Source organism: Pristiophorus japonicus, chromosome 3 (assembly GCF_044704955.1).
Source record: "Pristiophorus japonicus isolate sPriJap1 chromosome 3, sPriJap1.hap1, whole genome shotgun sequence".
NCBI lineage: Eukaryota > Metazoa > Chordata > Chondrichthyes > Pristiophoridae > Pristiophorus > Pristiophorus japonicus.
Genome location: NC_091979.1, coordinates 257321602 through 257340262, shown reverse-complemented (window position 1 = coordinate 257340262; position 18661 = coordinate 257321602). Strand labels below are relative to the sequence as shown.

Genomic DNA, 18661 nt, shown 5'->3' with positions numbered 1-18661 from the left:
ATATAACAGATTTACTAGAATGGTGCCAGGGATGAGGTACTTTAATTATGTGGCAAGACCAAGAGAAGCTGGGATTGTTCTCCGCAGACCAGAGAAGATTAAAGGGAGATTTCATAGAGTAGAGAGGAGTAAACTGTTTCTATGCTGGGGTGGGTCGATAATAAGGAAACACAGATTGAAGCTAACTGGCAAAAGGATCAGGATGGAGATGAGGAGAAATTTATTTACACAGCGAGTTATGATCTGGAACGCACTGCCTGCAAGGATGGTGGAAGCAGATTCAATAGTAATGTTCAAGAGAATTGGATATGTATTTGAAAAGGAAAAAGTTAGAGAGCTATGGTAAATAAAACTGGGGAGTGGGACAAATTGGACAGCTCTTTCAAAGAACCGGCACAGGCACGATGGGTTGAATTGCCTCCTTCTGTGCTGTAAGAGGCGATGATTCTATGAATTGGTCATGATTGTTTTAAGTTTTAGTAAGTTAGCCTTTAAAGTTTTGAGGTAAAATACCAATTATATACATTTTTTTAAAATTGCTCAATGATAAGCTAACCGATTATCACCTAACCTGGTTTCGTCAACTTCCCTATCAATCACGTTAACTTGCCCTGCTGTCGCACTGAACCAACAGATGCAATGGTCTATTTGTGTGCATATGAGCGATGCCACGGTCATGCAATTTTTTAGTTAAGCTAATGTGAAGAACACATGAATGCTGTGAAATAGGACCTTCCTCCTATAGACCTGGTCATAGGTGGCAATATTTTCCTTCTGGGAAAGCCCAGGTGCAAATATATATACATCTGGACTTTGTAAGGCAAGAACTAGAGTAGTGATAATGGGCAATTTCAACTATCCTAATATAGACTGGGATAATAATAGTATAAAGGGCAGAGAGGGGAAAGAATTTCTGAAGTGTGTTCAGGAGAACGTTCTTGATCAGTACAGTTCCGTTCTTGATCAGTGCATTTCTGGACCAACGAGGAAGGAGGCATTGCTGGATCTGGTTCTGGGGAATGAGATGGGTCAAGTGGAGCAAGTGTCAGTCAGGGAACATTTAAGGAACTGTGATCATAGTATCATAAGGTTTAGATTAGCTATGGAAAAAGATAGGGAGCAATCCAGAGTAAAAATACTTAATTGGATGAAGGCCAATTTCAGTGGGTTGAGAACGGATCTGGCCCGGGTAAATTGGAATCAAAGATTGGCAGGCAAAACTGTAATCGAACAATGGGCTGCCGTTAAAAAGGAGATGGTTCAGGTACATTCGAGGTACATTCCCACGAGGGGGAAAGGTAGGGCAACTGAAGTCAGAGCCCCATGGATGACAAGAGATAGAGAGAGTAAGATGAAGCAGAAAAAGATGTATACCAGATGTCAAGTTAAGAATACAAGTGAGAACCAGGCTGAATATAAAAAGTTCACAGGGAAAGTGAAAAAGGAAATATGAAGGGCAGAGAGTATGAGAATAGATTGATAATGAACATAAAAGGGAATCCAAAAGTCTCCTATCGACATATAAATAGTAAACGGGTAGTGAGAGGAGCGGTGGGGTTGATTATGAACCAAACAGGAGATTTACGCATGGAGGCAAAGGACATGGCTGAGGTACTAAATGAGTACTTCGCATCTGTCTTTACTAAGGAAGAAGATGCTGCCAAAGTTACATTGAAAGAGGAGGTAGTTGAGATACTGGGTAGGATAAAAATGGATAAAGAGGAGGAACTAGAAAGGTTGGCTGTATTTAAATAAGTCACAAAGACATGATAAGATGCATCCTAGGATGCTGAGGGAAGTAAAAGTGGAAATTGCAGCGGTACTGGTCATAATCTTCCAATCCTCCTTAGATACGGGGCTGGTGCCAGAGGATTGGAGAATTGCAAATGTTACACCCTTGTTCAAAAAAGTTTCAAGGATAAACCCAGCAACTACAGGCCAGTCAGTTTAAATCTCTGTAGTGGGGAAACTTTTAGAAACGATAATCCAGGACAAAATTGACAGTCACTTCCTTGGACAAGTGCGGATTAAGTAAGGAAAGAAAGCACGGATTTGTTAAAGGCAAATCGTGTTTAACCTTGATCGAGTTTTTTGATGAGGTAACAGGGAGGTTTGACGAGGGAAATGCGGTTGATGTGGTGTACATGGACTTCGAAATGGTGTTTGATAAAGTGCCACATAATAGACTTGCCAGCAAATTTGAAGCCCATGGAATAAAAAGGACAGTGGTAACATGGATACAAAATTGGCTAAGTGACAAGAAACAGTAGTGGTGAACAGTTATTTTTCGGACTGGAGGAAGGTACATAGTGGTGTTCCCCAGGGGTTGGTACTCGGACCACTGCTTTTCTTGATGTATATTAATGACTTGAACTTGGGTGACACAAAAATTGGAAGTATAGTGAACAGTGAGGAGGATAGTGATAGACTTTAAGAGGATATATACAGGCTGTTGGAATAGGCGGACATGTGACAGATGAAATTTAATGCAGAAAAACAGAGATATATTTTTGTAGGATGAACGAGGAGAGGCAATATAAACTTAATGGTACAATTCTAAAGGGTGGGGTGGGGGAGGTGTATAAACAGAGAGAAACCTGGGCGTATATGTGTACAAATCGTTGAAGATGTTAGGGCAGGTTGAGAAATTGGTTAAGAAAGCATACGGGATCCTGGGTTTCATAAATAGAGGCATAGAGTACAAAAGCAAGGAAGTTATGGTGAACCTTTATAAAACACTGATTCGGCCTCAATTAGAGTATTGTGTCCAATTCTGGGCACTGCACTTTAGAAAGGATGTGAAGGCCTTAGAGTGGGTGCAGAAAAGGTTTACAAGAATGGTTCCCGGGATGAGGGACTTCAGTTATGTGGTTAGACTGGAGAACCTGGGCTGTTAGAAACATAGAAGAGGTGCAGGAGTAGGCCATTCGGCCCTTCGAGCCTGCACCACCATTCAATAAGATCATGGCTGATCATTCCCTCAGTACCTCTTTCCTGCTTTCTCTCCATATCCCTTGATACCTTTAGCCGTAAGGGTCACATCTAACTCCCTCTTAAATATATCTAATGAACTGACATCAACAACTCTCTGCGGTAGGGAATTCCACAGGTTAACAACTCTCTGGGAGAAGTTTCTCCTCATCTCAGTCCTAAATGGCCTATCCCTTATCCTAAGACTGGGTCCCCTGGTTCTGGACTTTCCCAACATCGGGAACATTCTACCCGCATCTAACCTGTCCAGTCCCGTCAGAATCTTATATGTTTCTGTGAGATCCCCTCTCATCCTTCTAAACTCCAGTGAATAAAAGCCCAGTTGATCCAGTCTCTCCTCATATGTCAGTCCAGCCATCCCGGTGAACCTTCGCTGCACTCCCTCAAGAGCAAGAACATCCTTCCTCAGATTAGGAGACCAAATCTGAACACAATATTCCAGGTGAGGCCTCACCAAGGCCCTGTACAACTGCAGTAAGACCTCCCTGCTCCTATACTCAAATCCCCTAACTATAAAGACCAACATGCCATTTGCCTTCTTCACCGCCTGCTGTACCTGCATGCCAACTTTCAATGACTGATGAACCATGACACCCAGGTCTCGTTGCACCTCCCCTTTTCCTAATCTGCTGCCATTCAGATAATATGCTGCCTTCATGTTTTTGCCCCCAAAGTGGATAACCTCATATTTATCCACATTAACTGCATCTGCCATGCATTTGCCCACTCACCTAACCTGTCCAAGTCACCCTGCAGCATCTTAGCGTCCTCCTCACAGCTCACACCGCCACCCAGTTTAGTGTCATCTGCAAACTTGGAGATATTACACTCAATTCCTTCATCTAAATCATTAATGTATATCGTAAAGAGCTGGGGTCCCAGCACTGAGCCCTGCAGCACCCCACTAGTCACTGCCTGCCATTCTGAAAAGGACCAGTTTATCCCGACTCTCTGCTTCCTGTCTGCCAACCAGTTCTCTATCCACATCAATACATTACCCCCAATACCATGTACTTAGATTTTGCACACCAATCTCTTGAGTGGGACCTTGTCAAAGCCTTTTGAAAGTCCAAATACACCACATCCACTGGTTCTCCCTTGTCCACTCTACTAGTTACATCCTCAAAATATTCCAGAAGATTTTTCAAGCATGATTTCTCTTTCATAAATCCATGCTGACTTGGACCGATCCCATCACTGCTTTCCAAATGCGCTGCTATTTCATCTTTGATAATTGATTCCAACATTTTCCCTACTACTGATGTCAGGCTAACCGGTCTATAATTACCCGTTTTCTCTCTCCTTCCTTTTTTAAAAAGTGGTGTTACATTAGCTACCCTCCAGTCCATAGGAACTGATCCAGAGTCGATAGACTGTTGGAAAATGATCACCAATGCATCCATTATTTTTAGAGCCACTTCCTTAAGTACTCCTTACAGCAGAGAAGGTCGAGAGGAGATTTGATTGAGGTGTTCAAATCATGAGGGGTCTAGACAGAGTAGATAGAGAGAAACTGTTCACTTTGGCAGAAGGATCGAGAACCAGAGGCTACAGATTTAAAGTGATTGGCAGAAGAACCAAAGGCGACATGAGGGAAAACCTTTTTTACGCAGGTTACGTGGTTAGGTTCTGGAATGCACTGCCCAAGAGGGTGGTGGAGGCAGATTCAATCGTGGCTTTAAAAAGGGAATTGAATAAGTACCTGAAGGAAAAAAAAGTTGCAGGGTTACAGGGAAAGGGCGGGGGAATGGGACTAGCAGAAGTGCTCTTGCAGAGAGCTGGCACGGGCTTGTCAGGCCGAATGGCCTCCTTCTGTGCTGTAACCATTCTATTCTGTGACCCTATATAATCAGCATTGAAATTTGAATTTGGTTCTCTAGTTGAGGGTCCAATGCTTCAGAATTATAGGTAATGGGCCTTCTGATTTTATTTTGGTTTAAACTTGCTTAGAAAGAGAGCAGATTAACTATATTTTAAAAGATCTCTACATAAAAATTAAATAAGGTTACAAAAACCAACAATTTTGCAATATCATATTTATTGGGCAGTGCTAAAGTTCTAGACACCCAACTCTCCATTCTGCTGGGGTTGTTGAAGGAAACACTGAGGTCCAATTATTAAACAAAATCAAATTGAAAACCTCTCAAATCAATTAGCATTACTTTCTCAGCTTTTAGTAACAACTTTCAATCTTCCTACATATGTAAAAATTACTAGTTGGTAAGTCAATTTGAATTATGTCACATTCTATCAAAATTTAAATCCCTGCAGGTCTGCAGAGTAAACTTAGCTGAATGCTTCACTATGCAATACATACTTGAATATGAATTAAATAGCCATGTCTTTGTAATATACATTAGTTTCATTAAAGATGAGAAAGTGTCAGTGCATTTTTTTGCACTATTGCGCAAGCATTTCAGAGGTTCAGAGTAGTCATCCCTTAAATTACAAATATTCGTAAAGAAACAAGATATACAGCCGCAAACAGCTTTACTAAAATACCTTTAATAGACACAAAAGCTCACCACGCAGTTTGCTATGTCGATACATGTTTGGCAAAGAAACATCTATGCAAAGAACAAAAAAAGTGAACTTAAAGAATTACAGGTTATGACGTGATTCAAATTCCGAAACCTGGTCCCAATAGAAACTTTAAATCCACCTTCCCAACATATTATGGACTCATCCGCAGAGTGCCATGACACCAAAACTTTATTTAAATATGTCTCACTACTATTCTGACAAAAGGAAACTTCTGTGGGGGGAGGGGAAATCCTAGACTGATCTGGCTGTGTTGTTTGTTGACACCATTGTCACATTAAAAGTCAAATTCACGAGACAGAATAACAATTGCATTATTGCACAGAAGCAACAAAAAAAGAAATATTAAATTTGGTTTACTACAATCAGCAGCAAATTGAATTAAAGTCATGAAAGGGATTCAGCATCGTCAATAATTCGCTCATTTGATACTTCAGTAAATGGCTGCACATCTGTCTGATTGGCAATGTCAATTTCATCTGCTGTTATGGATAAGATGTCATCTGAAGGCTTTGTGACCTTTCTTGCTTGCTGTTCTGAAGATGGTGCAATCTCACTTAATTCTAAATCCTCAATTCCTGCCCTATAATGGATTGTGAGCAGCGTAAGGGCTTGAAGTCGTTCACCTGACTTTGAAAGGGCAGCAGACAGGAGAGGCTTCTTTCTAGGATCCGTGTTCTCCTTCTCTTCTTTCATCAAACCATAATTGTGTTCTAGTTCCTGGTCTATTTCATATTGTAGCTTGTCCAACATCAGCTCCAGTTTTTGAAATCGTTCATCTGAAGGTAGCCCGCGATACAGATCTCGACCAATCTCTTTTACGGCAATAAATACGCTATCATCAAGACCACCTTCCTTCTTCACTGATAACTTGGTACCTGTGGACGAGGCCAACCGTTTGGAAGGACTACTGGCATTGTAAGTCTCTGTGTCACTGCTTTCATTGTCTGAGGTGTTTGGAGTGTGCTTTGGTGATGGCTCTACCAAATCAACTCCAGGATCAGCAAGACGAGCTCTGGGTCCTGGCCTTAAGTTCAGCAAGCGTGAACTAGTATTGATGATGTGCCGTGTTAACCCAGTAGACCTGTTGAAGGCGGACTTTGCTTCCAAGTCAACTCTTCTTTCTGTAGCAACAGAAAAGGGCGTTTCAGCTAGACATTTGTCCTGGCACTTTTTATGGCATACGTAAGCACATATCATGCACTGAGAAGCTGCTTTGGTCCAGACCTTCTTTTTACAGTAATCACACCAGGTTGGGTTTTGAAACTGAGTATCTTGGAAATTATGCTTATTGTCCACACACAAGATATTAGGATCTTCCTTACTCAAAGCAGGTATGTCCTCTTGTGGATTCTCTTCCTTTTCCTTTTCTATTCGAACACTAGAGTTTTCTGAATCACCCTCTTTTAAATATGTAAAGTTTAATGTAATGTCACCATAACACAGTTTCTCATTGAATCCCTTGTGAGTGCTTATATTTCGTAATGCAGTCCTACTGACAACCGCTTTTGGTTCAGGAGCACTTAGCCTGAAGGTTGCCTGGAACTCCATTGATGCTGTAGAAAGACATTCCATGGCTATCTCTTCAAGTTTTACACTTGCATGACCTAAACAAATAAGTCCACCCGATTTAAAAGGTTCTTTGCACCACATTGCAACATTGACATACTTATGGTGTGCTTCAACCTCAAACACACATATTGCCTTATTCCATTTCCCAGATCGCTTGCGGTACAGTATCTCTGATGATTCCCAGATTTGATTATCTTCTGCTCCTTCACGCATACTGCAGGTAGCTTCTGGAACCTTCTCCTTGGAATCTTGTTTACTCGCGGCTGATTTGGACAGTGGTAGATCTTCATTTTGATCTACATTTTTGCCGATACCCTTTTCTACACTTTTCTCTGCACTATTAGTGGTAGGTGTTGGTTTGTCAAGTTTTTCTGTCGCTACATCTCCGGATTCAAGTAGGTTATGGGTTTCAGAAGAAGCCAAAGTAAGCTTTATCTGGGGTCTTGGGGGCACCGGAGGTTTATTTGTCGATCCCAATGATGGCTTACTTGGCTGTTGTGGTACATCAGGGATATCTAAACACTTTGGTTGGGCAGATTTAACTACATCTTTTTGCTGTGATTTCAGGGGAATCTGATAATTCCCCAAAGTTAATTTGCGATTCAGAATGGGAGATATCGTTCCGAGTGGCTTTGTGGCAAGTGCAGCTACTGATCGCTTGGGACTTTGACTAGTTGGTGCAAAATCCTCCTTTAATATTGTGGGTGGTGGTCTGATTTCAGGGCACACTAGTTCCTCAAATTCAGAATCTAAGTCTTTACCATCGCCACTGTCTAAAACACCATCATCATCGAATGTTTGTTGAACAAACTGTGGACCAAAGCCAGTGTCCTCAAGTTGGCCAAAGTTCTCGTGGAGGGAGCTACATTGTTGATTCTGATGTCCACCCACAGGCCTCTCATAGTAAACCAATACTTTGTCACCAGCTTGTTTTATAAGCTTCAAAACGTGCACGGAGGAGGTCACCTTGACTCCTGTTGACAAATCAAAACAAACACATATCAGAAATATTCAAAAATTACACGGCATCAGTAAATGTCTATTCTGACACAGTTTTTAAAAAAATGAAGTAATGTTTACAAAAAACTTTCAAGCCAGAGGGAGAACATATTGTGTGATTTCAATTGTATTTTGGAGACCATGCATATTACTATAATGTAACTACACAACAGGCACATTAGCGAATGAAGACAACCAGTTTCCTTCCATTATCCTTAATAAAATTTGAAGTCCTTTTAAGTGCTCTCTGAATACCAAATATATAATGAGAAGTACAGGTACCAGTCCCAATTGCTAATTACTTGTACCTGTTTTATTAACGAATCTCCGCGGGGATCTACGGTGACAATTTCATGAAAATACAATTTAATTTGTCCTTTCAACTATAAATTATCAAGTGTGTTTTTCTCCAAACTACCAACTTTCTTCCTCCTCTCCAATCCGAGAAGTTTTTAACCTTATGTTACATGAACACTGTACTAGCATGGGAAAAATGTTTTGAATATATGCACACAGAAATTTTAATCCCTAACTTTACTCTTCAAACACTTTTTAACCAGAGAAAATCATTCTTAAAGAGGAATTAATGCACTTTGACATAGATGAAGAGCCAGTTCGTGAGGTAAACAACACCAAGGGAGAACATTCTGAGTTGTCCATTGAAGCAGTGCGGGGAGGGAGGGGGAAAGAGTTGATGAGTAGGGATAAAGTGACTCAGAGATAAGAGGTAGGCATGAATTGCATACTGAGTCTGAGAGATATGCTGAAGCCATGCCACTCCCCTCTTTGTTTAGGAAAATGTACCTTCAGCAATACTCTTCTCAAAGGCACACCTATCTAAATTATGTCAAATGCAGCACAATTTCTGCAGTGTATTCTGAACACAGTTGTTTCACATACCATGTAAATGTACATGGTCAAAATGCAATATAATCCAAATTAATATACAAGAATGATAAAATCTATAATATTTTTTAAGTTCATATGTGCGCATTTTTCATTCAGCCCACCACAGATATTATAAACTGTATTAATTTATAATGCAGAGAACAAATTTGCACAAAAACAAAATTCCAGATACATGCAGTATTAAACTGTGACAATGTATTCCTGCTCATGTGTATATAAAAGATCACTGAAGTGTAGGAAAGTTCTCCCAGAGCTCTGGCCAACATCTATCCCTCAACAAAACCACCAAGAAAGATTATCTGCTCATTTAGCTCACTGCCGTTTGTGGGACCCCGACGTGCGCTGATTGGCTATGGCAATTTTCATCTGCCGGAACATCCCGAGGACACAAAAGACATCATATAAATGCAAGTTCTTTATTTCTTTCTTCGCACAAACAAAACCCGTGTTCTTAACTCCAACCTGGTAACAATTAACCTTTGAAGGAATTGACTTACCAGTTGGACACCGTAGTCTTAAAGGAACGTCACGTAACGTTTAGCAACAGAATAATACTTTCTGTATTGCATAATATAATTCACCTGTCCTTATTGATTTCCAGTCTGGTTTCATTGCAGCAAGGTTGCAATATGCTTAAGTTGCTGGCGGTGAGTGTCAATCACTCACTAGCGCAAAATCATCAGGAAAAATGGGGATAGTAACCGTAACTTTCAGTTACAATCCATGTAACCAAAAGGTCTGAGCTTGAACCCTATTTCTCCTTGGTACACACCAGGAAATTTAGTGTGATGTCAAATAATATAGATAAAAGTGGTGTTTTGCCTGTTTCACACTTCTTCATTTCATCTGGGTTAGCTTTAAACGTTCCCAATTTCAATCAATTGTTTTATCAGAATAAAAGTTTCAGACCCAGGGCTGTAAAACTGTTCAGGAATTAAATTTAAATGTTTTTTTTTTTTAAATGATTTGCTAAATTTATGCCCATCTTGAAACATTATGCAACTAAAAAAAAGTAGCATGCAGGAAGATCCAAATAAAAAAAGATCGAAAAGGTCAGCAAACCAATTGATGGGAGCTCCCTCAGAAATGAAAGAAAGCCAGTGTGATCTCCAACTGACCTGAGGATCTGCTAAGAGCAATCAATCTCAGGAAGATAAAAGTTACTCCTCATGACTTTAAAGATATGCACAGCTGAAATTTAGCAGCAGAATAGTACAATGTGCATTACATGGTATAATGCTCCTCTCCTTATAAAACATCATGTCCTCCAGCATAACTCGAGAAGCTCTACAGGAGTCCCACTAGTAAGACATCACAATATTTGGTGTACATTCAAGGCCTTTAATCACGTCTTCTTAAAAAGGTGCAGCAATTTACTATGATGTCACTTGTAGTGATTTTAACCAAAATAATAAATTTACAACATGGAGTTTGTCCCACATATCTGTGCCTTACACATTGTATTTACCAGATATACAATCTCCACATGCTGAATGGTCACTTGCTATGCTCTAACACACAAGATAGCAAAATAGAACAATTATTTTATCCACGTGCTTGGCATTCATTTGTGAAGCAAAGCTGCGTAATACATGGTAACAAACTGTGCTTTCATTCCATGCAAGTGTTTTTAATATGTACTGTGACTTTTTAAATAAAATTACAAACATTGAAAAAGAAATGGAAAATACAGACGGTATTAGAAATACATTGGTTCTTGATCATGTCTTGATTTGAATTTCTATTAACAGACTGATTATTCCTTCCACTCTTTCTATTTCTAGTTTGTCTGCACATGTTGATTTTGCCTTTAAAGTGCATGATTTATAGCTTCTAATGTCAAAGATTACTTGAAATCTACCAAATGTTTTAGAGAGATTGTTGTTTAAGAAAAATATGCTATGTTACCGTGTGACATGGGATGGTTATTGGTTGGGTGGTAGAGGACAGTGAGTTGGGAAAAGAGTTCATTCTCTGATTGGTCGGATGTGACAAGTGCTGTTCCCCAGGGATTGGCACTGGGGCCTCAACTTTTTACCATACTTATTAATGACTTGGATGAAGGAATAGAGAGTTGTACATCCAAGTTTTCAGATGGCACTAAATTAGGAGGTACAGTGAGGTGTGTAGATGGGAACAAGAAATTATAAAAAAAGACAAATTAAATGAGGGAGCAAAACTATGGCAGATGGAATGCAATGTGGGGAAATATGAGATAATCCACTTTGGATCAAAGAAAGTCAAATCGGAATATTTGCTAAATGGTGAGAGACTAGGAGTTACGGAGGAGCAAAGGGATTTAAGTGTCCAGGTACACAAATCACTAAAAGCTAGTGCACAGGTACAAAAAATAATCAAAAAGGCTAATGGAATGTTGATCTCTACCTTGAAAGGAATTGGAATTTAGAAGTGAGGAAGAGGTGCTTCAATTGTCCAGAGCCTTGGTCAAACCCATTCGGAGTACTGCGTTCAGTTTTGGCACCAAACCTCAGGAAAGATATATTAGCCTTGAAAGGGGTACAGTGAAGATTCACTAGAATGAGAGCAGGGCTTAAAAGGTTAAATTATGAGGCCAGGTTGCATAAACTTGACTTGTATTCACTTGCGTTTAGAGGTTTGAGGGGTGAACTAATCAAGGTATTTAAAATTATTAAGGGATTCAAGAGAGTTGATACAGAGAAACTATCATCATCTGCTGGGGAATTCAGAACAAGAGGGCATAATCTTAAAATTAGAGCTAGACCGTTTAGGAGTGAAATCAGCAAGCACTTTTTCACACAGATGATAATGGAATCTAGATCTCGCTCTCTCAAAAGGTTGTGGATGCTGGGTCAATTGAAATTTTTAAGACTGAGATCGATAAATGTTTGTCAGCAAAGGGCATCAAGTAAAGATGAGCCATGATCTCATTAAATGGCACGACATGCTCGACGGGCTGAATGGCCTATTCCTGTTCCTGTGTTTTGGGCTTTATAGAATCATAGAATGGTTACAGTACGGAAGGCGGCCATTCAGCCCATCGAGCACGTGTCGGCTCTCTGCAAGAGCACCTCAGCTCGTCCCACTCCCCGTCCTTTCCTTGTAGCCCTGCAAATTGTTTTCTTTCAGTTACTTATCCAACTCCCTATTGAAAGCCGTAATTGAGTCTGCCTCTGCCACTTTCTCATGACAATGAACTAAAACCTACAACCTTTATGCAGGTCATGAATGGGATGGTGTTCCACAGGACTAACAATCATCGCTTATCTAGGATGTATTGTATTGGAGATCACGAGACGTTCAATGATTTTGCCTGTTGACTGAAAGGTGGGAAAATACCATCTGTCAAATTATGTTCAGGTTAAAATTTGTAGATTTATTTAAATGAGGTATAGCAAGAAGTTAATAGTACAATACTCTACCTACATAAATCTTGGGTGGACATTATGTGGGAGATGATTCACGTGGTGCCTACCTTAGCCATTTCATGGGGCATAGGCAATGCAAAGCATGAAATTATTAACCACAGATTGACTGTAAATTATATTGGTTGTCCTTTCTTTGATGTAAAGGCAAGATCTCATAATCTATTTGCTTTTGACAGCCACTGGCCTTTGAAATTATAACTAGTTCAGTTCTTACATACATGTCAATGCTTTTAAACAATCAGAACTACTCTTAGAACAACGTTCGCTTGGTGATACATTTATCTGTAAGCTTTCACATTTTTCACACTTGCCAGCAATGGAAACCATTCCCATGCCTGATGGACATGAGCTGGAGTCTGGCATATGGAACAAAGAAACATAGAAACATATAAAATAGGTGCAGGAGCAGGCCATTCAGCCCTTCTAGCCTGCACCGCCATTCAATGAGTTCATGGCTGAACATGAAACTTCAGTACCCCCTTCCTGCTTTCTCGCCATACCCCTTGATCCCCCGAGTAGTAAGGACTTCATCTAACTCCCTTTTGAATATATTTAGTGAATTGGCCTCAACTACTTTCTGTGGTAGAGAATTCCACAGGTTCACCACTCTCTGGGTGAAGAAGTTTCTCCTCATCTCGGTCCTAAATGGCTTACCCCTTATCCTTAGACTGTGACCCCTGGTTCTGGACTTCCCCAACATTGGGAACATTCTTCCTGCATCCAACCTGTCCAAACCCGTCAGAATTTTAAACGTTTCTATGAGGTCCCCTCTCACTCTTCTGAACTCCAGTGAATACAAGCCCAGTTGATCTAGTCTTTCTTGATAGGTCAGTCCCACCATCACAGGAATCAGTCTGGTGAATCTTCGCTGCACTCCCTCAATAGCAAGAACGTCCTTCCTCAAGTTAGGAGGCCAAAACTGTACACAATACTCCAAGTGTGGCCTCACCAAGGCCCTATACAACTGTAGCAACACCTCCCTGCCCCTGTACTCAAATCCCCTCGCTATGAAGGCCAACATGCCATTTGCTTTCTTAACCGCCTGCTGTACCTGCATGCCAACCTTCAATGACTGATGTACCATGACACCCAGGTCTCGCTGCACCTTCCCCCTTCCTAATCTGTCACCATTCAGATAATAGTCTGTCTCTCTGTTTTTACCACCAAAGTGGATAACCTCACATTTATCCACATTATACTTCATCTGCCACGCATTTGCCCACTCACCTAACCTATCCAAGTCACACTGCAGCCTCATAGCATCCTCCTCGCAGCTCACACTGCCACCCAACTTAGTGTCATCCGCAAATTTGGAGATACTACATTTAATCCCCTCGTCTAAATCATTAATGTACAATGTAAACAGCTGGGGCCCCAGCACAGAACCTTGCGGTACCCCACTAGTCACTGCCTGCCATTCTGAAAAGTACCCATTTACTCCTACTCTTTGCTTCCTGTCTGACAACCAGTTCTCAATCCATGTCAGCACACTACCCCCAATCCCATGTGCTTTAACTTTGCACATTAATCTCCTGTGTGGGACCTTGTCGAAAGCCTTCTGAAAGTCCAAATATACCAGATCAACTGGTTCTCCTTTGTCCACTTTACTGGAAACATCCTCAAAAAATTCCAGAAGATTTGTCAAACATGATCTCCCTTTCACAAATCCATGCTGACTTGGACCTATCATGTCACCATTTTCCAAATGCGCTGCTTTGACATCCTTAATAATTGATTTCATCATTTTACCCACTACTGAGGTCAGGCTGACCGGTCTATAATTCCCTGCTTTCTCTCTCCCTCCTTTTTTAAAAAGTGGGGTTACATTGGCTACCCTCCACTCGATAGGAACTGATCCAGAGTCAATGGAATGTTGGAAAATGACTCTCAATGCATCCGCTATTTCCAAGGCCACCTCCTTAAGTACTCTGGGATGCAGTCCATCAGGCCCTGGGGATTTATCGGCCTTCAATCCCATCAATTTCCTCAACACAATTTCCCGACTAATAAAGATTTCCCTCAGTTCCTCCTCCTTACTAGACCCTCTGACCCCTTTTATATCCGGAAGGTTGTTTGTGTCCTCCTTAGTGAATACTGAACCAAAGTACTTGTTCAATTGGTCTGCCATTTCTTTGTTCCCCGTTATGACTTCCCCTGATTCTGACTGCAGGGGACCTACATTTGTCTTTACTAACCTTTTTCTCTTTACATATCTATAGAAACTTTTGCAATCCGCCTTAATGTTCCCTGCAAGCTTCTTCTCGTACTCCATTTTCCCTGCCCTAATCAAACCCTTTGTCCTCCTCTGCTGAGTTCTAAATTTCTCCCAGTCCCCAGTTTCGCTGCTATTTCTGGCCAATTTGTATGCCACTTCCTTGGCTTTAATACTATCCCTGATTTCCCTCGATAGCCACGGTTGAGCCACCTTCCCTTTTTTATTTTTACGCCAGACAGGAATGTACAATTGTTGTAATTCATCCATGCGGTCTCTAAATGTCTGCCATTGCCCATCCACAGTCAACCCCTTAAGTATACTTCGCCAATCTATCTTAGCCAATTCACGCCTCATACCTTCAAAGTTACCCTTCTTTAAGTTCTGGACCATGGTCTCTGAATTAACTGTTTCATTCTCCATCCTAATGCAGAATTCCACCATATTATGGTCACTCTTCCCCAAGGGGCCTCGCACAATGAGATTGTTAATTAATCCTCTCTCATTACACAACACCCAGTCTAAGATAGCCTCCCCCCTAGTTGGTTCCTCGACATATTGGTCTAGAAAACCATCCCTTATGCACTCCAGGAAATCCTCCTCCACCGTATTGCTTCCAGTTTGGCTAGCCCAATCTATGTGCATATTAAAGTCACCCATTATAACTGCTGCACCTTTATTGCATGCACTCCTAATTTCCTGTTTGATGCCCTCCCCAACATCACTACTACTGTTTGGAGGTCTGTACACAACTCCCACTAACGATTTTTGCCCTTTAGTGTTCTGCAGCTCTACCCATATAGATTCCACATCATCCAAGCTAATGTCTTTCCTAACTATTGCATTAATCTCCTCTTTAACCAGCAATGCTACCCCACCTCCTTTTCCTTTTATTCTATCCTTCCTGAATGTTGAATACCCCTGGATGTTGAGTTCCCAGCCCTGATCATCCTGGAGCCACGTCTCCGTAATCCCAATCACATCATATTTGTTAACATCTATTTGCACACTTAATTCATCCACCTTATTGCGGATACTCCTTGCATTAAGACACAAAGCCTTCAGGCTTGTTTTTTTAACACCCTTTGTCCTTTTAGAATTTTGCTGTACAGTGGCCCTTTTTGTTCTTTGCCTTGGGTTTCTCTGCCCTCCACTTTTCCTCATCTCCTTTCTGTCTTTTGCTTTTGCCTCATTTTTGTTTCCCTCTGTCTCCCTGCATAGGTTCCCATCCCCCTGCAATATTAGTTTAACTCCTCCCCAACAGCACTAGCAAACACTCCCCCTAGGACATTGGTTCCAGTCCTGGCCAGGTGCGGACCGTCCGGTTTGTACTGGTCCCACCTCCCCCAGAACCGGTTCCAATGCCCCAGGAATTTTAATCCCTCCCTGCTGCACCAATGCTCAAGCCACGTATTCATCTGCGCTATCCTGCGATTCCTACTCTGACTAGCACGTGGCACTGGTAGCAATCCCGAGATTACTACTTTTGAGGTCCTACTTTTTAATTTAGCTCCTAGCTCCTTAAATTCGTTTCGTAGGACCTCATCCCTTTTTTTATCTATGTCGTTGGTACCAATGTGCACCACGACAACTGGCTGTTCTCCCTCCCATTTCAGAATGTCCTGCACCCGCTCCGAGACATCCTTGACCCTTGCACCAGGAACACCTGCAGTCCTTCAAAGAACCAATCATTTAATTAGTACCGAGAATCTTAGCACATTTGCAAAGCAAATTGTCTGCGAGAGTTTGCAGACAGTTGGGCTCCTGTTGCCATTGTGAAGTTTGGTCAAAGGGAATTCAGCTTCCATTTTAACTTGAGTTATTTCAAGAAATTTGTCTCTATTTAAAACTGAATAAAAACTCTTTCCATCACACTTATCTTAAGGATATACTTGCCGTGAAGGCATTGCAACGAAGGTTCACTAGATTGATTCCTGGGATGAGAGGGCTGTCCTATGATGAGAGATTGCATAGATTGGGCCTATATTCTCTGGAGTTTAGAAGAATGAGGTGTGATTTCATTGAAACATAAAAGATTCTGAAGAGGATTAACAGGGTAGACACTGAGAGGTAGTTTCCCCCGGATGGAGTGTCCCAAACTAGGGGACAGAGTCTCAGGATAAGGGGTAGGTCATTTAAGAGAGATGAGGAGGAATTGGACTTCTCTGCCATAGAGGGCTGTGGATGCTGAATATTCAAGGTTGAGATCTGTAGATTTTGGAGTCGAAGGGAATCAAAGGATATGGAGATCGGTCAGGAAAGTGGAGTTGAGGGCAATGATCAGTCATGATCTTATTGAATGGTGGAGTTGGCTCGAGGGGCTGTATGGCCTACTCTGCTCTTAATTCTTTACAAAAAGCATCATTTTTTTAAAAATTCGTTCCTGGGATGTGGGTGTCGCTGGCAAGGCCAGCATTTATTACCCATCCCTAATTGCAATTGAGAAGATGGTGGTGATCCGTCATTTCAGAGGGCAGTTAAGAGTCAACCACATTGTTGTGAGTCTGGAGTCACAGAGGTGAGACCAGGTAAGGATGGCAGTTGTTCTTCCCTAAAGGACAGATGGGGTTGTAACGACAATACAGTAGTTTCATGGTCACCATTACTGATACTTGCTTTTTATTCTAGATTTATTTATTTAATTAACGGAATTAAAAATTCCCCATCATAGTTCTTTTCAAAAATCAAACAGTTACAAAGAAATGGGACCAAGTAGATTTTCCATTTTTCGGTTCACAATGAGATAATGAAGGAAACTAGCTTGGAGGGATCAACATTAAAATGCAATTTGCATTAATCAGAATGCTGAAGTATCTTGGGTTAATCATTTAGCCCATAGAGGTTAATTTAGCTCCGGTACACAACTGGTCCTCACGGTTTAAGCTTGTGGGGCCGAAATTGGTTGACATACCGCCCCATATCACCGGCGTACCGCCCAAAAATGCAATTTTCGTCAAAAAACACCTACATACCGCCTGGTGGAAAATTCATCTGTGACATACCGCTGGGCGGTATGCACACCGCCCGCCCATGCAGACCTCCGATATACCGGCCAACAGTACAAAATTCGTGACTTGCCACCGGAGCTGCATACCGTCCTGGAAAAGGTGGTTTTAAGTCGATCTTAAGTTGGCGGTATGTACACAGAACTGACAGGTTTATTTGATCTTTATAGTTCTCCCCAGTTTAATGTATTTTTAATTGTTTGGTAGTATGTTCTAGTGTTAGGCAATAATATAAATGTTCTAATAAAGCCCTTATTTACTCCTTTATTAATTAACTATAATAAAAATGTTAGTCTCTTCCCCCCCCACAGCGATCTCTTTTCCCCCCCAGCCCACAGCTATCTCTCCCCTCCCCTACCCCACAGCAATCTCTCTCCTCCCCTACGCCCCCCCCCCCCCCACAGCGATCTCTTCCCTCCCCACAGTGATGTACCCCCCCCTCCGCACAGAGATTTCCTCCCCACCCCCACAGCGATCTCTGCTCACCCCACAGTGATCTTTCCCCCCCCACCCCACACAGCGATCTCAGGCTGACAATCTCTGGCCTCTCGGGGTGGGGGGGCAAAGCTTCACAGCCGCACGTGCGTGTGCACAACTCAGGAGCCGAAGATTCCAGATTCAAAAGGCCTCCTCCGCCGACTGCACTCTGCTCCCGCTCAGCTTACCGGTGAGAGAGAAAAAAAAAAAAAAAAAAATCGCCGAAATTCCCGCACTCAGCCCTAGCGGTACCGGGCGGTAAAATACTATGCACCACCTGGGGTCTGCCGAAAAACGGGCGGACCATGTGTTTGACCAATTTCAGCCCCAGTAAGTTTACCTTGTTTAAGTGATATTTAATTGATTTTAACCTGATAAAGTTCACGATAATTACAATGGATCTAATTACTGAACAAGTAACTGATTCAAATCACTGGCATAAAAGCAGAGAAAGAATTTCACCCATTGTTCGAAGTTTAGTGAGCATTTTTAATCCTTTGAACCCAAGTATTTTAATTTAAATCCGCATTAGCCTACAATATGAAGCT

General features: G+C 41.6%; 1 protein-coding gene across 1 annotated transcript in view; it reads right to left on the bottom strand.

Moving 5' to 3' along the window:
- Positions 1-5332: 5332 nt before the first annotated feature.
- The window catches only part of pdzd8 (PDZ domain containing 8), a 283902-nt gene continuing 270573 nt past the window's right edge, over positions 5333-18661 (bottom strand). Inside the window, exon 5 of the mRNA XM_070874970.1 lies at positions 5333-8078. Within this exon, the coding sequence (XP_070731071.1) occupies positions 5920-8078 (2159 nt within the window). The 3' untranslated portion in view covers positions 5333-5919. The remainder of the gene's footprint in view (positions 8079-18661) is intronic.